Source organism: Penicillium oxalicum, chromosome VII (genome assembly GCF_001723175.1).
Source record: "Penicillium oxalicum strain HP7-1 chromosome VII, whole genome shotgun sequence".
Lineage (NCBI taxonomy): Eukaryota > Fungi > Ascomycota > Eurotiomycetes > Eurotiales > Aspergillaceae > Penicillium > Penicillium oxalicum.
Window position 1 is genome coordinate 769,750 of NC_064656.1, and position 21,910 is coordinate 791,659.

The window sequence follows — 21,910 nt, forward strand, 5'->3', positions numbered from 1 at the left end:
CGTGGGGCGGTGGACCGAGGTGCTCGTTACACAAGAATTGAACTGGACATCTTGAAAAAGCAAGCCACAAGGGACCATCATAATCAATGAGACCCCAAGCAAGCAGCAGGCCAAGAACCCGAGTCACGATTCAAACTCACCGTGGCGGCGACAGCGTCCGACGGCATTCTGACGGGGACTGGGGCTATTGCTGACGCGCAACGGCAATCTCGATTAAGTGTGCCAGAGATGGGACTAGGATTGCGCCTCTGACAGCTCGGCTGGAGATACGGAGGAAGGAAGATCTGCTAGGACTCACATCCTCGACTGATGTGGCTCAAGGTATCGTACTTTACTCGGGAGCCACGGGGAGCCAGGATCGTGGTCATTGGGTCGCCAAAATCCAAATCATTTCCAAGCGATCGGATCAGGATACCACGGTGCTTCGAGAGACAGTTGGGGACTCAAATGGATGGGTGCTCCTGTTTACATGACTCATCCTGGATGTGCCTGAGATGTCCTGTATCGCCCGGAGTGATCGGATAATTGCACCTTCAGAAGCGCAGGTCGGTAAGAATGAACACACACCGCGGACATTGTTCTAGGCCAGGTCCGGGTAGAATATAGTTGCGACTCGCCAGTCGTCAAAGCCCAACTAGTCACGAAACAGCCAGTCGGTTCGGTGGCTCATTCCATGCGCAACTAGCGTCACCCGGCCATGGGACCGGTGATGGAGGGAGTGAATCCCGTCCATCAGGAGGCTGCTTCAAGAGGCCACACGGCGGACAGCGGCCAGGGACGACACGAGTCCAGTTGCAAACTGCACCAGAGAGGCACCTTATCCGAGACCATCTCATCGAGTGCCTCCAGCCACCTCCCCGGTGTCTCCCCGCGTTTTTGCCCTCGTCTTCATTCCGGTATTTCCACGCCACGAGCCGTTCGTCGATTGATCCCGGTCCGTGCGCGTCTGTCTTCCGCCCGACAAGAGGCCGTGGCCATTCCACTCTCCGCCATGGGACCAGCGACACGAGAGCGCGATCGCTGCTCCCAATCCAAGGATTCCGATCGGATGCCTGCGGTCGAGAAGCGGATCCCCAGTGCCAACACAACCTCACAGATGGACCAGGTCAAGGTCAAGGTCAGGACCATGGGCCATGGCCCATGGCCATGCAAGAGCATGCGCCCCTCGGACGGGCTCATTCGCAACCCAGCTCGATTGGTAAGGATGGGCGGTGACACTCCACACTGCCATCACCGTGGTCATTTGCTTCTCGTGTCCCTTTGTGGTTTCTTCTTCTTCTTCTCCATCTCTATTGGCTTCCTACGGATTATCCACCAAGGGACCAACTGGAGGCTTTGTCAACTCACTTGTTGCTCTTCGGGGATCCGCGAGAGGGATGAAGTCTTGCGGTGGGAAACTCGCCCCATGGTCGATAAGCTTGCGCCGAGTCCAGCGGAAGAGTGGACCAGATCCTCGTTCAATTGATGGGTGCCCAAGCTATCAACCGGCCAGTGGTCGCTGCCAAGTAGCTTCATTAGCATAGTATCCACTCCATAAGCGCGAGTGTAGCGCGCTGCTCGTTTCGCAGGATTCAATCCAACCTCGCCAGAAAAAATAGTGCTGATTACGAATTGTGTGTTGGTGGTACTCTGCTCCGTAGTGGGACATTACGGAAACAACAGGGCTCTCAGAGGTCAAGATCCAGAGCTCCACGCGCCCTGGTCTCTAGAGAAAAGTGTAACCGTGTCTCCCAAAGTCAGCGGTAGAGGTGTCTCCGGTCCACCACTCGACCAATCCGGTGAGCCCCACAAACCATCTCCAGTTCCAAACTGCTCTTTTTTCTCCCCACACACAACGGCCGATTATGGGACTCGGCACGTGATATATCCACCAACACGACCCCGGCCTCGGACCGTTCCACAACAAGACCGATGGTTCTAACTGTCCACAGAGAGAGTGTCCCGTACCATGGAGCTCGTCTGCCATGTCCGGGGTAAATGCACCAGTTTCACACAGCGGAGCAATCTTGACAATTCCTACAGCATGAAATCCGACAAGGAGAAAAACTGCTCACGCTGTCGGCCCTACCCATTGAGTGCCATCAGCATTGAGATCGACCGATGATCGGTCGATCTCACCCACACACCCTCTCAACGACACGCGCCCCGTCTTTCAACTCTGCAACGCTGAACTCGGCTATATCTCGGCCTGTATGGTATATTCACAGGGCGTGCGCAGTTTCGTCGATGATTGGCTTTTATTTTATTCTTTTCCTTTCAAAGGGTTTGCCCTCCAGGAACTTTCATCCTCTTCGTGTCGTCTACTGATAAGCGGGGTCCACGAAACTCTGCTGGATGCAATCTTGAGTCCAATCACTGCGCAGATCACTTTGACCTCATCCAGAAGGGGAGGGGGGGGAGGGGTTGTTTGTTTTCCATTACAACCGTGGGGATCCAGCGACCATTTGCAAAACAACCACATAACGGTGGATGCAGACTCCAATATGTCCTGGACTACTGCATCAATAATACACCGAGTTCTCGCTGGTACATTTGATGGAGTCCAACTTCTCTCAGGCTTGATCGACCAGGGCTAAAAGGACCTTCTGGTCCATGGACTCAAAGTACCTACTAATAAATCATGCTTATTCAAATTTCTGCCGCGCGCAGTGGCCTCCTCCTCCTCAGCCCCACCGCCGTGCACGAATGATTGCAGCGTGAATGTACCGTCAGCCTGGTCCCCGAGGTCATTGCGGAAGGATCTGTGCAGCACCCAGTAGTTCAGCGCCAGAAGAAAGAACAAGGAAGAAGAAAGAAAAAAAGCAAACCCTTGGATTGTCACTCTGTCTGGACAGTCAGGGATCGAAGCGCACGATCGTCATAGTTTGAACTCTTTAATGGCACCTTCCACTAGGGAAACATGTACATGATACAGTGTCATGCGAGTACGGGACCTAGAGACAACCATTTTCTCTCACCAGAGGAGAAAACCGGGGGGGGGGGGGGGAATTGGCAAAGAATCTGTAAAGTAACGCATATGCCTCCTGTTGGCTAGAATGAGCAATTCCATCCTCTGCCTTGACCGGATGCATGAAGGATGCTTGTCGCATCCGTAATTTCCCAAGTTGGGAATAACCCATCTTAGTGCGGGATGTACGCCGACAGAGGTGCATTACTTCCATATTGACTTGGTCACCATATGAGCTTCAGTCAAGAAATATCTGAGCCCCCCGCACGAAGCTTGATCTCTTCGATTGAAAGATGATGATGATATTGTCTTGAACAGTTGAGACGCTTGGACGTACCTCGCACCTCGATACAGTATAAGCTGGCGTAGGCACGTATCAGATATGAATGTATTTTGGTTCTGCTTGTACACAGACCATACAAGTGGTCACCACGTACATACAGTAATACTATTCCAGCCTCCTAGATACCGCGGGTGAGAGTCAAAGACCACCTTCAGTAGAGGACGCGAACTCGATTCTTTGTCCTCGGCGAAAAGATCCTACGAAGCTAGCTGACGGGATGTAGCTAGACCCTCTTCACCTCACACTTGACTACAGCCCTGTACACAAGTACTGACAAACGTCAGTACTACTACTACTACCTATTGAAATCAGTATACCTACTAGCACTCCGTTCATGCTTCAGCTTGTACAAGTCACCCAGCAGGTACTACGCCCCAACACCTGACTCAGACCGCACAAAAGAAAAGCCCGCCGCATCCTTGTCCTCCCACGCCCGGTACCTAGAAATGTTTGATCAAACACTGCGCACGCTGCATCTGTACTCATTTCCACATCACCCCTCTTCCTGGGGACGAGACACTGATGGAGAAATAGATCTTCAATATAAAAGAGCGCAAATCGAGAATGTAATGAGCAAGCCTGAGTACGTCAGGCCAGCCTCATCACCTCATTGCTAAAATAACCTGCCTGCCTCTACTCCTACCTCCTACTCTGATCTACTGATGTACGTATCTTCCAATGTACTTGGTATCTATCAGTAGGATTAAATACTACTAGTAAGATCAAGGTCCCTGGATATGAACCCACTCAAGTAGACAAAACCAGACACCATCATCCATCTCACAAAAACCCAACATCCCAATTAGACAAACACCAACACTAACACAGTTCACCTCATTCTTCTCAACTCTAAATCAAGCGAATAAATTGCAAACCCCTACCAACCCCGACTGACCCAGTCACACACACAGCCATACCAGTCCGAACGCACGGTCCCTGAGCGGCTTGGATTTGCAATCACATACCCAAGTCCACACCGTGGCACCATCGCAACATGGCACCAGTAGACGCGGGCTGGGCTGCCCGAGTAATGATTTCTACTATTTACTGCATCCTACTGGACTTGACTACTAATTCTCTTCTTACAGGTACGATGTACAACTTATATTTTTGCTTTATAACTGCCTAGTCTCTACCGTCAATGTCCCTCCCTTTTTTTTTCTATAATTCTCTCTCACTGGCACTGATCGCTTCTCATTTTCCTTTTGGGTTTCATTTCGATTTCGATTTTACTATTGTTTTTTGTTGGCGTGAGATTCGGCCGGAAAGCACGGGACGTGCATGGCGTTTCAGCTTGAACTGTTTGACGCCATAAACTCTCACCTCCGTTCCTGCCATGGGTGGAAGCGTGTAGATACGAGGTCGGTACCGTAGGACCGGAGTACTTCTCTAGATATACACTACGTATGTAGGTTGGAACTACCTCAATTTTTGGCTCAATAGACCAAGAAAGAATATAATCTCATGGGGCTCAGGTTTCCCCATCATTTTCGAGGGAGGAGCAAAAATCCAGTGGGAGCAGCTCATGATGTTAAGTGGTACTGGGTAGATTTGATGTACGAGGAGGACGACCTAACATGTACTGGGCTGTATGCCCATAGAGAGAAAATGACCTTGACGGAAAGTACCTTATCAAGTCGAGTACAACAATAAGACGGGCATCATCACTTTAGCGGTAGATATGTAATAGGGAACTACTATGTATACGGTTTATCCTTGGTAATTTGCATATTGCATGTGGACGTATACTAATACTTACATGTACGTACTAATGTACCTTTAACCTAATTATTTATACTCCTTTACTACCTCGATATGAGAGCCTGGTCTCCTATACCGATTACCGGTAACTCCTGACAAGACAAAAAAAAGTGTGTACATGAATGTATATGAGTACATACCTACGAACTCTGATAGCTCGTCCAGGGAGGCGGGATCCCCCGACCGAAACCGCAGGCCGGGGTTATGACTCAAGCTAGTAGATGGATTGAGCCCTCGAGTACCGGTTATTCTAGTCCTATACTTGCTCAAAAGGGGGGGGGGGGGGTTGACTACCAGTGCTAGTCTGGTCAGTAACTTCAAACCTTACTATATAGCTGGTGGGTCTTGCCTGGACCGGCGAACTACGCATTCTTCTCCCTGTAACAACCTATGTAGAGGGCTGGTAGGAACTCTCCATGATGCTTGGGGCTATGTGGGTCAGTCCTCCTGCAAGATCCCGTCGCCGATGCGATCCGGGTAGAAAGGTGACAAGATAGTGGTTGTTTCTTTTCACAGTGCAGACATGTTCACAAACTATTACCCTCTTGCCTACTCCTAACACTTCAAAGTCGTCTCCGATCATCCTTGGTTACCCAGGTCCAGAGGCCAAGACAAAGGAGTGGGTCAGAGCGGGATCCCTTGGCCGGTGCCGTCATTGCGATTGAGGTGGTGCTCCTCCCTGTAGCCATGAACAAGAACCCCCTCTCCCCCCCCATTTAGGGTGTTGTAAGTTGAATTTTTTCCAGTTCCCGAGAACTCCGAGCCTTTCCCTATTTAATCGCCGTTAAACGTATCTCGTGACGAGGTTCGAGATAGAAAGTATGGGAGGGACCCAGGGACAACACCCTCGTCAGCTACCGATAGATTGAACCCCCCCCCCGGGTCTCAACTCACTCGGACATCTCCGAGCTGGCCGGTCAGCTGGCCGGCACTTGGAACGACACTATCATCTCAAACTAAGCCACTCCAGTCCATGTAAGATATGGATCCCTGTGCTACACCGGGTCTCCGTCATCTCAGACAAATGCCGGTAGCCGCTCTGCCAGCTGGAGCCGCACGGTGTAATGAGGCTCCGCCGGGGGTATGAGCGGTCTCAGGCAAGGCTAGTGCCGGATCATGTATCAGTTGGAGGATGTCAATGCCCGCGACCATGACGTTCGCAACGCCATCTGTCTCGAGTCTGCCTAGTCGGGTTTCGACCGATGGGGTTGGGAAGTCTTGATTCAGAAACAGGACATCGGTGCAGGTGTAGCTCGAGACCGGATCAATACAAAGGAGGGATGAGAGTCTGACATATGAAGTGAATCAGAGAGGCAGCGGCCAGGCTACGCAGCGGAAAATGAACCAAAGACAGTGCTCTTCAGAAGATGCGCTCCCGAAGGTGACGCGGATCAAATAATCAGTTGAAGGTCATCTTATCATTATTGAGCTGGGGCTATCGGGCTTTTCAATCGTGTCGAGGGCAAGTTTCCCCGTGTAGGTCCTCAGTACGCAGAGGCGGCTGACCGAATCATGAGGGCCCGAGCACCAGAGAACATCACAGTAAAGGCCCTCATTCTCTCGACAGTAGGGACAACGTCGAGTGGATCCAGGGAGTAATGACGAAAGAATCGTAGCGTGAAAAAGGTGGGATCGAGGCTATTGATCAGTCTAGGCCATCCTTCCTCGAGAACCGTCTTCTATCTGGCCTCAGAAACTGGGGTCGCGGCTCGTTCATTTTTACACAGAGGGCGTAATGGTTAATTTTCCGGTCGGTTCAGTCGTGAATTGTAGGCGAGGAGGAGAACACGAGTTGGTTAGTGCGGCTCAAGATCGAGTCCTTCGTCAACGAATCCGCTCTGGCCAAAAGCTTCAAAGCAGAGCAAAGGCCCTCAAGGGCGTGATTCTCGGTCGATCGTCTTTCCCTTAGACGACATCACTTATTTGTTGGCTGAGAAGTCCACGGCCCTTGAACTCGGGCTGACGAAGGGTTCGGGTCATCAACCCCATAGATGGGCCATCAAGAGCACCAGGGAAGGCCGGTCCGCTTTGGCCGCTCTCTTCCGGGCGGAATCCTTCGCCGTTCAAAGTCGCTTGCCAGAGGTTTCTGAGGGATGAGTTCCAGCTGTCGAGAGCATGCAATCGCTCTGCATCGCTGGCACTTTCTACGGTCACAATACCACTCTGCTGGTCAACCTGGGCCTTGAGCTTCCCGTCAAGGATCAAGAAACTCAGGATATCCATCACCTCGGGTACGGAGATCTTGATGCGTTTGGCAATGAAATCGATGGAGAAGCGAGTGTAGGGCGCAACCAGTTTCAGCAGTGCCTTCATACGCATGTTCCGGCTGACCTCATCGATGTTTTCTGCGATGAAGGGGTCGGACAAGACATCAGGATGCTTGCTCAAGACGTCCTCATAGGCGTGGATGTCATCGCGCTGGAACGCATCCACAAGGTCGGTCATGGCCGAGATTCGAGGATCGCTTTTGTAGGGCTTAGTCTCTTGGGAGTCGAATGGATTGATGTCCGACTTCATCAACATGGTGGTCAATACCAGATACTTGAGGACCTGGATTCGTTGCATCGAGCCGGCCTCGTCGTAGTTGCGAAACGATTCGAAAAAGTCACTCTGGGCCTCCTCCCAATTTTCCTCACTCATGTGCATCTTGCCACCGCACTCGCGGATGATGCCCATGATTTTGGGATGAGGAACGGCCGATCGGACCCGCAGTGCCCGCTGATAGAGGACCTTCAAACGCTTGTTGTTCTTCATCTGCGCGTACATTTGAATCTCAAGCGCAAAAAGCTCGAGCAAGTAGGTGCCCTTGCTGGTGTCATCGGTACCATCCTCCCGCTGGCAGGCCTTGTGCAGCTCCTTGACCTTCTTGGCGAGTTGGGTGAATTCCTTCCGTTCCAACCACAACCGACAGAGCTTGATATTGGTCTTGAGCCAAAGACGCTCGTTATTGGTATTCTGGAAGGAGTCGAGAGTCAGCGAGTAGAACTGTTCCATGCACTTATAGGCCTGCGCGTCGTCGGAGCCTTTCTCGATATAGTCGAGCATGTTGTTGATGGACTTTTCGGAGTAGTTTCGGGTGACGGCAGACTTGACGTAGGTCAGAAGCTCTCGGTAATGTTCAACGGCCTTTCATTAATGAAGCGCGTCAGTTCCCAAATGTCATCTGGAAGTTCCGCCAGGCGGGCTTCTTACATCACTGTAGCGTCCAAGCTTGAATTCAAGCTTGATGGCTTGCTTCAGACCCTTGAAGCCCCTGGGGTGAGCAATTCCAGTTAGCCCTCTTGGCCATTCAAGTTGAGAGCTTAGGCCTGTTACCATTCACTCTTGTCTTGTTCCATGGGAGGCAGGCCGAGGAATTCGTCAATGGCCTCCTCCGGGTTGTCGGCCTTGATCTGCTTGGCATTATAGTATTTATTCTCAATGCCAATATCGCCTGACTCTTCATCCTCGTCATCCTCGTATTCAAAGTCGTAGCTGCGGGGGGAACGAGTCAGTTCCGTTGCTGGAGGGAGACGAGCGGGGACGAGGTGGGGGACGCCTCACTCCTCATCAGCCGAATCTTGCATGAAATCATCATCGTCCGACATCTTGAAGGGTCACTCTTTGTGAGTGAAGACAGCTGACAGAAGAGCTCAGGAGAGAAATAGCAAGATCAGGAGCAGAAGCCAAAAGCGAGGATCGAAGAAAGAGGACGTTGGCCTGGTACGATGCGCTGGGGTAGACGTGGGGAGAGCGGCGGAAGGTGGTGAGGAAAGTGAGAGGAAAGAAGAAAAGTGAGGTGGATTGTTGCGAGAGGCAAGAAGCTCGAGATGTGGAAGGACACGTGAGAGGATTTGGAAGTGGGAGGTTAGTAGGTTTGGGAGATATTTGGAAGAGAAGGACAGCCGAAGCTTGAAGTTGCTTCACATCGGAAGGAGCTGCGGAGCCTCCGCCTGGCTAGCGTCCCCGCCTGAGGCCCTCCGCTGCTCACATGCTGTCATGCGTGCGCTCGTCGCTCTTCGCAAGTGCAGATCGAGGTCAATCCCGGTCTGCAATGGTTGCTTACTGACGAAACCATGAAACCTTCTCTATGTGACCTGGGTCATTTCAATCCATGATTTACCGGGGGAGCATGGAGATTGAAATTCTCGGCGTTGTGCCAGGTACTGTAATGATCCAGTTCGGCGATGGATCCATCGCCAGAAATCCAGCTATTTAGCTCCAGATCCACCCAAACAATGCCAGACATTCTTGTTGTGCCACACAGGGCATCATCGAGCGGACTTCTGCCTCTGGCACACAGAAATAAAGTGCGAGACTGCGAAACTCTCACGCCTAAATGAAATCCCATTGCGATGGTTACGTCGAATCACCCGAAGATCCATTTGGACATAGGTTGCCCGTACACATGGAAGGGGCTTGGGTGCTGGTCCACTCGAACTTGATGCGCAATCCCTTCAAGAGACGGGGATGCGCCTTTTAAGAATATACCTGGGAGGGCCCATTCATTTCCCATAGATCCTCTTCTCACCTTGGCAAGTACTTCAGGGCCTGAAGAAGAGGCTGCGATAGCCGAGCCGAGTGGACACCTATGTTCGGGGGTCCTGGCAATAGCAGAGCCAAGCGGGGAGCTTATTCGCCGATCCCTTTTTTCAGGGCGATGTCATAGACTCGGGGCAGTGCTGGAATCGAGTGTCTTCTCTCCTCGATAATCACTGTATCTTTCCCCCTCCCTCATATCAGCTCCTCAACCATCGCGCCGACAATTGCACTGACCTCGGGCCTCTCAGATCCTGGTCCGCAATCGCAGTCCGATATACTCCACAGGAAACGAACCCCCTTAGCCGCAGCGCTCGTACATCACATCACATACCCGTCGCAATGCCGTTATGCGGTCGCCAAAAAGTCGTCCAGCGCAAGATGGTGCTGCTGTTAGTTGGGACCCGACCGTCTCCAGGTGGAAGTGCAGGCTTGTGCTTACGATTTCGATCACAGGGGCGACGGTGCCTGTGGCAAGACGTCGGCGCTGAATGTTTTCACAAGAGGGTGCGCAATCCTCGACCTTCCTCCCGGCCCCTGGGCTGTCTCTTAGCTAGCGTTCCCCACACGCCTTCCGAATGGAACTGAGAGCTAATGACCCTGAACATTTAGATTTTTCCCCACTGTCTAGTAAGACGACGTTTTGATTTCTCTATCGGACGACGGAAATGTCGCTGGGAGGGAAAATATACTAACAGGATTTCTCGGAGCTGTTGTGCAGTGAGCCTACGGTCTTTGGTAGGTCCAGCGCTCTGGAAACAAATGCCGGGACAAGAGCCCTGTTGCTGACTTGGTTCGATTTCAGAAAATTATGTCCATGGTATGTCAACCCCATCGAACTGAACCCCCCATCCGCCACAAGCCCAGATGCTGATTCGTTCAGATATCTTCGTGGACAATGTACACATGGAACTCTCCCTGTGGGATACAGCGGGACAGGAGGAATTCGATCGGTTACGGGCACTGTCCTACGAGGACACGCATGTCTTGATGTTGTGCTTTAGTGTAAGAGCGACCAGCCGACGGCATTGGGAGCCAGGAACCGATCCGGGCCAGAGGGGGAAGTGCTGATAATTGATTGCAGGTCGACAGCCCCGACTCCTTCGAGAACGTCGGTTCCAAATGGATCGCTGAGATCAATGAGAATTGTCCCGGTGTCAAGGTCGTTCTGACTGCGCTGAAATGCGACTTGAGAAAGGACGAGGAGATGAATGACAATCCCAACGCAATCACCTTCGAACAGGGCCTGGCCAAGGCCAAAGAGATCGGGGCAGTGAAATATCTAGGTATGTCCTTTTCCTTCAGCTCTACGCTGTCCGCTTGACCATGCGCAGACTAACGATTTGGTACTAGAATGCTCGGCCGTCCAAAATCGCGGCATTCGAGAGAGCTTTTATGAGGCTGCCAAGGTTGCTCTCGAGGTGAAACCCGTGGGCGGAAACAATTCAGGCTCATCGTGTGTGATCCTATAATCTACGGTGCTCTAGACTCTCTTCTCGCTCTGCTATCTCGAACCCGATATCCGCTCTCCGGGACGGACCGCCGCCGTGCGCGCGTCCAAATTTTCTTTCTTCGATCTCCTTTTTTTTTTGCTGTCACGCTCGTCGGCTGAATCTCCTTTGCATTTTTGTGTCATTGAATATATGATTGTGACGGACAAAGGGTCACTATCATGCATTGCTCCGTCGCGAGGATTTCTCGAAGCGTTCCAGCGAGGTTGGCTCTTTCTTCACCTCGCCTTGCTCCATTTTTTTTCTCACCCCATGTTTGGCTTCCTCCCGTGTCTACCTACCGGGCTGCCCATTCCCCCTTATTTACATAATGCTTATTGACTCGATAATTGTACGACTCTACCGTCATGGTCAGCGCTATACCTCGAGGAGCACGAACAAGATATGATGTCACGCACTGTAGATTGACCGCGAGGCAAAGACGATACTTTTCTCAAGGGTCATTTGATCAGATCCTCCTCTTGAACGGGATAAACCTCTTCAATCCTCTCCCCGAGTCCATTCTTTCCTGCAAAATCCTGATTCACCCTCCGCACAAACGTACTCACAAAGTTACTCGCCACCTCATCAACGCCCACTCCAGTAACACCCACCCCCTCCAAACTCGTCGCCTCCCTCCCCTCCAACCCACACGCGACAATCTGTCGCAAAAACCACATCGGCTCCTCCGTGACATTCAACCCGATTCCAAAGCTGCTGATATTCCTTCGTAGATGGACCCCCACCGCAGTGATCTTCTTGGGCAATCCCGACTGAGCCGCATTCGCATCGTCCGCCACCCACACCCCGGGGTCCTCCGTCGTGAACCCCTTGACCCCGTACGATTTCAACACGTCAATGACGCTATTCTCCAATACCCGGATGTGGCAGCGGGGAGTGAGATTAAGTCGCTTCAGGTCCAACACCGTGTATGCGACCATTTGGCCTGGGCCATGGTACGTCGTTTGACCACCGCGGAGAGTAGGGTGGTATTCTGCTCGGGGAGGGTTCGCCCCTGACGGGGTCAGAAGCGCACGAATTGGCTCGAGAGGCGGAGGCAGGGACAGGTTGAATGGATCTCGGTCTTGAGGGCTGGTGTTGGAGGGGGGCAGGTCGCGGCGGCCGGTGGTGTAGACTGGGTTTGGGGTAAAGGTAATGATGGTGGGGTCCGGGGGTGGCGGGAGAGTCTTTTCCGCGGTGGAAGAGGAGGAGTGTGCATTGAGAGACGCTTGAGATGCTGGCGAGGCTAGTCGCTTGTGTTCGAGAAAGCGTGTGGCGAGCGCTTGTTGGATTGCGGAGACTCGCGCAAAGGGCGTCGTATGGGGGAGGTGGAGGTGTGCGAGTCTCATTGTTGTGAGGATTTGCCGCTTGTTGCGGGAGCTAGAAGGAAAAATGCGCTTCAATTATAGCTGGATAATTGTAATGGTTGTTTTTTTTTTTTTAGTGCCAGAGGTGTCAAGTAGTTTTTTTTTCTTTTGGTCGAGGTTGAGATTGAAAACCATCGGATTCCCTCGGAGAGCGTGAGGTTACGGAAACTTTTAGGTTGCGGAGAAAGACAGAGAGCTCCGCATTGATAAGGACCGGATAAGGCGTGACGGTGACGGGAAAGACGGCTGCATGCATACCTGCTGCGGCGACGGAATTTGGTACAAACCGCTCATACTCCGTCGCTTCCAAGTACATACTGTCACCCGCACGCTCCCTTTGTACATACCTTATCACCTCTGATGAATCTTACCTAGAATAGGTAATGCCTACAAAGTCATATACAGTGGGAGGGAAACCCGAGTCCTGTGGTAAATCTCGACTGAGCGAACATCACATCACGTAGATGGAGGATGCTTCATCTCGTTCGTCACTCGATTCCAAGATTTCCGACCAATCTTGAAGAACTCGTTCAACCTCGAAAGGCAACCATTTAGTGTAAGTCAAGTCTATTACTGTGAGTCATAATACGTGTTCTGATCTATTCAGAATAGCAGACCCTGCCTAGCAGCTAGGTACTAGGAGGCAGCGCACCCTCGTACAGTCCCGCCCAGGACCACTCAATAGGTGTCTAGTAAAAATCTTCAAGCTACCTTCTTTTGAAGTCGTCTATGGCATAGCAACTAGATGTCAACTGAAAAGAGATATGGATCCATGTTGGTACCACTAGGTTGGCACCAGTACCATTTGTATCATGTACTACTCTCTCCGACAATATACTTACTTTCTAAATTTGGGCACCCACACACATTGTTCTTTCAAGTACCCCTTTACTAGCTGTACGACAGAGTAAGCACCTGTACCCTGTCGGATCGGTTAGTGGAAGCTTTTCACGACATAATAAGTAAACATCTACAACACAATTAGACTGAGATTTGAAAAAATAGCCCACAGTCCAGACACACTATCAGTGCCGAGTGCCAGATCTCCACCTGAAACAATTCCATTTCTTCCATTTGATCGCTTCTCCCCCCCCAAACCCAGAGGCTATACCCCGTTGACAAGACCTTCTTGGGAGGTCTCGGAAGGCAGCAGGATCCAGTCACGTACTCCGCCCGTCCAATCGGCAATACGACCCTCGCGCACCCGCACAGTCACGACACGCACGTCGCCCTCAATGGTCATGCTGGGCCGCCGGGCCGCGGTATTGCTGTGCTGTTGTTGCCCTTGTCCGAAGATGTTGATCTCCTCTTCCTCGAAGGTGTTGTTCTCCAGGTGGCGCTCCTTGCACCAGCGCTCCTCCTCGGAACCGGGTTCCAAGAAGCGTGCCTGGCCCGTGATGGTGGTGGAAATACTAGACAGGGCACTGGTGTTCAAGTTCAACAGCAGGCTGGCCAAAGAGGACCGGGTCGCGGCGGGTGGGGGAGAGCCGTCCCGTTCACCCTGCCCACTCGGCGCCCGAGTTGGGGGACGATGGGACACCCAGTCGTGCACAAGCAGAGAAACCCGTGGGTTGGAAAGGAGATGGTTTGTTTTGCGGGATGCAGTGTTTGTGGTCATGATGATGGTCGGATACGGGTCGAAGGGGGTTGATGGCAGGTAGGTGTAAGACATCAATGAGATGTGAGGGGTCAGATTGTCACATGTTGCCAGATGCAGCTGTCGGTTGTATTGGTCAATTAGGTCAATCAAAGTCAATGGCGAGAGACCTCATCCCGATGCTATCGGAAAGAACAAGCGAACCCGACAACGGGCTTTCTTAGTCGGCCGTGGTGGAACACTTACAAAGCGGGAGTTCTTCAGGCAGGACACCACCTCCGAAGGTAGAGACGTTGCCTCATGGGGGTGAGTGGTTGTCGCAGAGGGTTCATAGGAGAGTGGAGGATTGATCGAGTCCGCCATATTGATAACAGGGCAAGTCACACAGGGTCTAGCGCACAAGGAAGAAGAACGGTCGCCGTGGACAATCGTCCGGTCTGGAAGAGCCGGGGCGTGGGGTGATCATTTTGCCGGGCGGTAAGTGAGCACCATCGACGTCATTCTATTGGCGTATCGCGATGGCTGTGACAGATCCGCCTTTTGCGTGTTTTCCACAGCTGGGTGGATGCCGCGTCGTCTGATGGCATTGGAGTGGGTTGTAATTGGTGTATTGTACAGTACAGGGCAATTGTCCATGGGTCACGGAATCCAGAGAGATTCAAGTCTGCGGTAGCAGTGATCATGGTAAGTAAATGAAGACTCAAATGGTCAGAGTCTTCTTTCACTCTTCGAGATATCGCCTCATTACGCCCTGATTCTGCCCTTCACACTTTATCGTTTGTCCAGGAGGCCGAAAATACCGTGAAGACAATCTGGAATGTGGAGTCATGTCTGCCCGACGATTCGCCAAAGGGCTTGGAACGATGTGCGGAATCGATGATGATCACCCGTCACTCAGTGTTATGTTTACACAATACGGTACAGGAATCTCCGTAGCTCTGAGCTTCGCAGAGCGGAATCATGCTGTCGATGAGTCCATAGTACGTACGTACTAGGAAGCCCCCTTGGTACCTTCGTGATGATTGGACACCGCCACAGATACCGATACGGTATTTTAATGTCATCATGACTTGAGGATCCGACACACAACTGGTCTGCGGTTGCCCAGCACTCAACGAAATGTTTTATAAACAGACAGTTCTCCCTCGGTCCCTGAATAAGAGCCGCCACGTAACATCTGTTCGATCTTGCTGCTTGATTGGCCATCCCATCATCATCAACTCCACGAAATTGCCACCCCTGCGAGTCTGGCTCCCGTCCTGCATCCCAATTGTTGGAACCTTCAGTACGAGTGTATCGTTGCCGAAGCTTGGGCCCATTGAGCTCCCAAGGGCCCTACCCGCAAAGCTCCTTTCCCCGCATCTCCCGCCCCCGGAGCTCCAACTCCAGGCTGGTCGGGTATTCCTTCAGACGCTCTCTGGTTCGTGGTAAGCTCTTGTTGTTCGCTGGTTGTATTACCGTTCCACCGACGATCGGATTGTAATCTCCTTGTCCACGTCTCATCACCTCTCGTCCTTTCGAGTCGTCCAATTCGGAGCTTTGTCCTCCGCGGTCACCTCACCACCACCGTGTCTAGGTACTGGAAGACCCGTCCTCTAAGAGCGCTCCTGAACACGACGGTATTGTACCATACGACAACCTGACAGGGTATATTGAGTGACCTGCAGTATATTGGCAAAGTGCTGCACACTTGCACAGTCTGACCCAGCTGCCATCCTGCATCCGGACGCCCGGATGCCAGTGGCCGCACTGTAGCTCTCTCTTCTTCCATCACTCTGCCACTCTGCCCCTCTTCTTACCCCATTCTGACACCCTGAGCTTTCTCCTCATTGCGACCTTAGCCTCTTCATTCGTGGGCTGTCTCCTCCCCCCCGTTAGTCACCCTCTTCACGTGTTGGGTGTCCATCGACGACCCCGGATTTGAATCCCCACATCCATCTCCTGTTTCTCCCTCCCCAAAAGGCCTGCTTGCCTCCAACAAGCTTCATCGATCTGAGACGCTCTCCCAGCTTCTCCCGCTTCCGTACCAACCCACGCTTTCTTGTGCATTTCCTTGCATCTCTCCCATTCTTGACAGGTCGCCCATCCCTTTGGTCCTGGGTTGTTCTCAAAGGAGCTCGCCTGTTCCCCGTCCATATCCATCGTTGCTGAACTACACTGTCATCTCGTTGCTGAACTACACTGTCATCATGTTGGGCCCGCGTCTGATCCGTCCGGCGACGACCGCGCTGACGCGACCGTTCAGCTCCTCCGTCGCGGCGTACCGCGCGCCTTCCATCAGAGACCTGACCGCGAATTCGACGGAGGAGTTCAACCGCCGGCAGAAAGAGTTTCGCGAGAACCTCGAGGAGGCTCGCAAGAGAAAAGAACTGCAAGAGAGTCAGTCTGTCGATGCTTCTGCTTCTGCCCCTGCATCCTCCTTCTCTTCCTTTGATCCTACTTCCCGTGAGTCTGCTCCCACTGCTCCGCACGTGAGCAATGCGAGCTTTTACGAACGAGTTCGCCCCGCTTATGACGCCGCGGAGACGCTTGACCATGGGGCACTGGGCTCACTCGCCATGCACCGCTATCTAGGAGAAGAAACCACTGCGGAGTCCGGGTCGAAGCGCGGCCCTCTATCTTCCCTGATCTACGGTACCAAGGAGGGTCAGCACTTCGACAAGGATATCGAGCGATCTTTCTCGCAGGTCCTCGCCCGTGGCAAATATGTCCACTCGATCGTCTTTCACGAAGTCAAGCCCGACAAGGTGGACGAGTACGTGGACTTGGTCGGCCAGTGGTACCCTCGCATGGCGGGTGCCGAGGAGAACCGCGTCAACCTCGTGGGCAGTTGGCGCACTCAGGTCGGCGACAACGACACGTTCGGTACGTCAACCCTCTTTGCTTTCCCATCCTCCCGCTTTTGGTTTATGGGTGATGGCAGAATGCTCGGCTAACTAAATGGCCTCTCTCTCGTGGTGGTTCCCGTGCGAATTAGTTCACATTTGGGAATATCAAAGGTATGAGGGCTACCATGCCTCTCTACACAACATTGCCAGTCATCCCGAGTTCCCCGACTTTGACCGCAAGCTCAAGAGCTTGATCAAGAGCAAGAAGACCTCGTTGATGCAGGAGTTCTCCTTCTGGCCCACCACCCCGCCCCGGAAGCTGGGCGGTTTGTTCGAACTTCGATCGTACACCCTCCACCCCGGTAACCTGTTGGAATGGGAGACGCATTGGCGTCGGGGTCTGCACGCCCGACGGGAGGTGATGGAGGGAGTGGGTGCATGGTTTGTGCAGATTGGTGATCTCAACACGGTCCATCATCTGTGGCAGTTTGCCAACCTGGAGGAGCGAAAGGTCCGCCGGGAGCAGTCCTGGGGGGTGGAAGGTTGGGCGGAGACGGTGCATAAGACGGTTCCTTTGATCCAGAGCATGCAAAGTCGGATTCTGGTCCCGATGCCGTGGAGCCCCGTCGGTTAAACGGAGGGCACCCTGGCCCCCTCCTCTTCCACGGAGAGGAGTGCGTCTTTACTGATTGGTGGTGACCCTCTCTCCGTCGTGGCATCTTCTCACGAGATCGTGTGGCGTTCCCTGCGGTCCCAATCGTTCCTGCGCGATGGCCTGGCCCTCCCGCACAAACGCTCTCGAAGCGCTCTCGAGCAAGGTGGAGCTGTTTGATGATGCTGTCATGGTCCACTGTCCCATAGTTCTCATCCAGACCAGGAATGATATATAGCACATCCATTTTAGTCTTCCCCTTTCCCGCTGTATACCATCTCCTCTTCCCCCTCCCTCCCTCCCTCCTTTCGAAAACGAGTAGAGATGACTTGCATTGTCCGATGCTCCATTTTTGACCCGTCTGGGTGTCGGATCACCCCACCCTTCTCGTTCTCTCGAGGTGGTCGATCGCTTCCCCTTGTAATGCATTGCAGTGTCCTCTTTGGAAGTATCACCGTCACCGCATCGAACTACTGCATGGGTGTGGACTGCGGGTATGGACTGCGGACCACAAGGGTTCACTTGTGACAGCCAGCCGGTCCTACCTTGCTTCCGGGCGACATCATGGCGCCTGGTAGAGGCCAGTCATACGCGAGTGGCTCCATAGGCTGATGCGTTTCTCTCTGGGATAGTAGAAGTACTACGACACTGGGATGGGGGAGGTTTCTTCATTAAAGCGAAAGAGAGAAGCCTCTTTGGGGTCCCTCGTGTGACTGGCCTGGTTGGTCCACCGTTGCACGTGGCCTCTCGACTGCGACAAGATTCGGGTTGTGATAAATTCGCGTGGGCCAGACCGGGCGTCATAGGCTGAAGCCACGCCATGGCCACGCAAACCCACCCTTTGAGACTATCCGTTGTAGGGCCTCTCTCTCGGAGCAAGAACATCAATAAACATGGGCAAATGAGGTCTGTCACGATGTTAGGACACGACCACATTCATCGTTCTCGATTTCTCCGGGTCCCGTAATGAGAGGGTGTCCACTCTCAGATCGGTCGGAGCGATGGCCTCTGACGCAAGAAGAAACACAAGTGCCGTCACGCATTGTTTACTGCCCACGCCCAGTGCCCACCCTCCCCGACTGCGTCTCGCCCGAACGGCTCCGTGGGCGTCACTCCGGGGTCCCCCTCCCCCCAATCCATGGCGCCCGCTGGTGATCCGCTCCGCTTCCCCCCCAACACCTGCGGGGCCCTTTTTTTTTGCCAGACTCGAGCCGCTTGTTCGTATTTTTCTTTTCCTTCTCTCTTCTTTGTTTGTTCTGTTCCCCTACTGCTCCGCCAGGTCTTCCACTTTACCTCACGACGTTACGAATTTTCTTTCCCCGGTCTCGGTCTTGCGCGCCCTTTTTAGAAGCTCTGAACTTCTCCCGTTGCCAGTATCACCTTGACCGACTTCGCGTTGTGTTTTTTTTTCGAGATCCCGCGGTGTCACTGCTACTGGAGCTTGTCTGGAACAGGTTCATTGTGTCCAATTCAGAAGGATTGGAGCGCATTGGAAGCGGCGCAGAGTGCAGAGCGCGAATTGTCAAGGCGACAATACACCAAAAGAAAAAAATCAACAGAATAAACCCCTCAAGGCCAGCGTAGCTTCGAGCTCGATTTGGTCCGCTGCTGGAATTGATCCAGTCCACCGGGTGAGATCAACACGATCAGACACGGGTATACAACCTCGAATAAGACCTCGGCTGTGGATTACTCGCAAACATGGTGTACATTCGGCAACAAGTGTTGCCCAACTTACGCAATTACAAGTATGCGGGTGTGGATCATTCATTGGTCAGTCGCTATATCTTGAAGCCCTTTTACAGCAAGTGTGTGATCAATCTGTTCCCCATGAACATGGCGTAAGTGATTGCCCATATCCAACAAAAATCTCTTGGTGATTCCTCGCGGTGGTAGGCTGGCTGGGCCCAGTCGCTGGACGAGCGACGGGCCCAGCTTTGGCCAGAGTTTTTCCTCCGGGCCCTCGCTGGTCGTGACGGAGGTCTGTCATGCGCAGAGAACCATATTGGCTAATCGTGCTTTGGTTGCTGTGGCTTTGCAGACCCAATCTCGTAAGTCCAATTGACCCGGTGTGTCCTCTCGCGGTCTTCGAACCCGAGACGGACGGTGAAGCGCTGTATGAGCTCAAGATTGATTGTCATCGACTAGATTACTTTGACTGGATTCATGTTCGTCGTCTTCAATTTCTTGACCGTGATGTGGTACAATCCAAACATGGATACGGACTGCCCACCATGGGTTTACGCAAGTTGCGCCATTGGCATGTTCCTGTATCAGACCTTTGATGCTGTGGATGGCATGCAAGCGTAAGATCCCACTGGTTACATACATGTTCCCCCCAATCAACACGACCGAGTACTGATCTTGGTGTAGACGGAGAACACGACAAAGTGGACCGCTAGGCGAGCTCTTTGATCACAGTAAGTCACCTTGGAATCGGCAACCTCGTCGCGCAGAGGACCCCTCGCACTGGGAAGCTAACGATTTCATTCAGGCGTGGATGCGTGCAACACCGCCCTGGGAGTGCTTATCTTCGCGGCTGCCATGAATTTGGGAAACTCTTGGATGACTATTTTGTGTCTCTTTGGATGTACGTTCCTCTATCTTTGTTTTATTCGAGAAGGATACCTCCCTCTAACTTGTTATTCAGCAACCATGACCTTTTACGTGCAAACATGGGACGAGTACTACACCAAGGTTCTGACTCTCGGTGTAATCTCTGGCCCGGTGGAGGGTGTCCTGACCCTTTGCGCGGTCTACGCCATTACCGCCTACCAGGGTGGAGGTAGCTTCTGGCACCAGCCTATGCTGGAGACCTTTGGGGTGGCCAAGCCCAGCTTCCTCTCGGAACAAGTGTACAGAATGCCCTTCACTCAATGGTACCTCGTTTACGGCGCCTTTGTGCTGTTCTTCGCCACTGGCTCCAGCATCTGGCATGTCATGCAGGTGCGCCGCCAGCGTGGCCAAGACCCATACACCCCGCTCTATGGCCTGTTGCCCATGATTGCGATCTGGACCCTGACCCCGGCCTATCTCTACCTGCAACCGGTGATCCTGGAGAACTACTCCATCCCCTTCAGCCTATACGTTGGTCTAGTCAATGCCTACGCGGTTGGCCGGATGATCGTCGGTCACCTGGTGCAGTCTGGCTTCCCGTACCATAATATTCTGCTGTATCCCCTGGCCCTTGCTGTCCTGGACAGTGCCGGATCAGCGGCCAATCTGTGGGCCGCTCCTCTCCTCGGACAGGGTCCCTATCAGATCATGTTCGTATTGGGATGCCTGGGCTTGTCAATCGGTATCTATGGAAGCTTCGTGGTAAGTTGTTGTCCGATTGCCCGCTCCCTCCCCTTACCCGCAGAGCAGAGCCTCGCACAAGGAAGTCAACACATCACTAACCCCCGGGCCCTGTAGTACGACGTGATTACCACCATCTGCGACTACAACGATATTTGGTGTCTGACCATCAAGCACCCCTTCGTCGAGGAGACCGAGCGCAAAGATCTGGGCGACGCGATGAAGCTCTCGGTCGATTCAGAGCAGAAGAAGACCTTGTAGGGCGGCGAGGCGCTATCAGCACGGTGACAAAGAACCGCATGATGGGGGGGGGGGGGGGGGTGCATCCATCGACTGAGTAGAGAGGACGAGGGGGTGGCCGTGCAACTTCCGTATGGTGCTGTATCGGTGGCCCCTAAAGTAAACCCAGTGGAGCGTGGAGGATGAAAGTAATGGAATCTTGCTATGAAGAGATCGCAGTGCATAGAGAGAGAGAGAGAGAGGACTGAGTGAATGGGGCAAGGTGCATGTTTTATGACTAGTCAGAATACTTTGTTTCTAATAATTAGCTTTTCTAATGGGAGAGGGGGAGGGGACATACTGTGAGAGGTTCAAAAAGTACCACACACATGAATGCCCATGTTGCTACACCTTTGACAGAGCCAAGATACTCTAGCAGGGCTACCTCGATATCTACAGCGTGCCATGTGCAGTATTGCAGTCGGGGAGTTGTAATTTCTTATCTCGGTAATTCATGATTCTTTAGGTTATTTAATTATACCTTGGTAACTATGGCCTTCGCCCTGTCAGCGGGCACTGTCCCCCGCTGATTGGCGTGCGACGTCCCCAAGCTACAGTATCGGTGTGGGCCACTGATACTCCGTCGACAGAATGTGGATGTCACTCGTGCCTCATCTATGTGCACTCCTCTTGCGGTCCAGAAGATGGGCCGACTTATCTCGGCAACTCTCTTTGCAAATGTCTCAACTTGGAAATTTTGATACACAATGAAAGAACAGGGAGCGGTGAAGAGAATCTCATCCCCCGAAAATGTCAAGTCCCCAAACATAGTCACGTCACGAATGAATGGTCCAGCCGCAGATATGGACAAGTGTCACGTGGGGCACGCGA

The 21,910-nt window shown here is 52.7% G+C and overlaps 8 protein-coding genes across 8 annotated transcripts; 4 read left to right on the plus strand and 4 right to left on the minus strand.

Moving 5' to 3' along the window:
- Positions 1–697: 697 nt before the first annotated feature.
- On the plus strand, positions 698–1,465 carry POX_g08798 (uncharacterized protein; the record flags this gene model as incomplete). The annotated part of the gene is made up of 1 exon (XM_050117566.1): positions 698–1,465. The coding sequence occupies one exon, from the start codon at positions 698–700 to the stop codon at positions 1,463–1,465; it is 768 nt and encodes a 255-aa protein (XP_049965710.1).
- A 5,491-nt stretch (positions 1,466–6,956) lies between these two features.
- On the minus strand, positions 6,957–8,638 carry POX_g08799 (COP9 signalosome complex subunit 2; the record flags this gene model as incomplete). The annotated part of the gene is made up of 4 exons (XM_050117567.1): positions 6,957–8,177; positions 8,244–8,304; positions 8,367–8,525; positions 8,595–8,638. 4 exons carry the CDS (start codon positions 8,636–8,638, stop codon positions 6,957–6,959), a joined length of 1,485 nt encoding a protein of 494 aa, XP_049965711.1.
- Positions 8,639–9,911: 1,273 nt separating this feature from the next.
- POX_g08800 (GTP-binding protein RHO3) lies at positions 9,912–11,041 on the plus strand (the record flags this gene model as incomplete). The annotated part of the gene is made up of 8 exons (XM_050117568.1): positions 9,912–9,961; positions 10,026–10,076; positions 10,182–10,199; positions 10,291–10,307; positions 10,375–10,389; positions 10,453–10,574; positions 10,654–10,855; positions 10,923–11,041. 8 exons carry the CDS (start codon positions 9,912–9,914, stop codon positions 11,039–11,041), a joined length of 594 nt encoding a protein of 197 aa, XP_049965712.1.
- A 479-nt stretch (positions 11,042–11,520) lies between these two features.
- On the minus strand, positions 11,521–12,408 carry POX_g08801 (Octanoyltransferase; the record flags this gene model as incomplete). The annotated part of the gene is made up of 1 exon (XM_050117569.1): positions 11,521–12,408. One exon carries the CDS (start codon positions 12,406–12,408, stop codon positions 11,521–11,523), a length of 888 nt encoding a protein of 295 aa, XP_049965713.1.
- Positions 12,409–13,531: 1,123 nt separating this feature from the next.
- On the minus strand, positions 13,532–14,386 carry POX_g08802 (uncharacterized protein; the record flags this gene model as incomplete). The annotated part of the gene is made up of 2 exons (XM_050117570.1): positions 13,532–14,143; positions 14,270–14,386. The coding sequence occupies 2 exons, from the start codon at positions 14,384–14,386 to the stop codon at positions 13,532–13,534; spliced, it is 729 nt and encodes a 242-aa protein (XP_049965714.1).
- Positions 14,387–16,212: 1,826 nt separating this feature from the next.
- On the plus strand, positions 16,213–17,485 carry POX_g08803 (uncharacterized protein; the record flags this gene model as incomplete). Its single annotated transcript, XM_050117571.1, has 2 exons — positions 16,213–16,888; positions 17,001–17,485. 2 exons carry the CDS (start codon positions 16,213–16,215, stop codon positions 17,483–17,485), a joined length of 1,161 nt encoding a protein of 386 aa, XP_049965715.1.
- A 48-nt stretch (positions 17,486–17,533) lies between these two features.
- Positions 17,534–17,746, minus strand: POX_g08804 (uncharacterized protein; the record flags this gene model as incomplete). Its single annotated transcript, XM_050117572.1, has 1 exon — positions 17,534–17,746. The coding sequence occupies one exon, from the start codon at positions 17,744–17,746 to the stop codon at positions 17,534–17,536; it is 213 nt and encodes a 70-aa protein (XP_049965716.1).
- Positions 17,747–19,204: 1,458 nt separating this feature from the next.
- Positions 19,205–21,061, plus strand: POX_g08805 (uncharacterized protein; the record flags this gene model as incomplete). The annotated part of the gene is made up of 7 exons (XM_050117573.1): positions 19,205–19,344; positions 19,400–19,484; positions 19,652–19,809; positions 19,877–19,923; positions 19,998–20,093; positions 20,154–20,821; positions 20,918–21,061. 7 exons carry the CDS (start codon positions 19,205–19,207, stop codon positions 21,059–21,061), a joined length of 1,338 nt encoding a protein of 445 aa, XP_049965717.1.
- Positions 21,062–21,910: the final 849 nt, after the last annotated feature.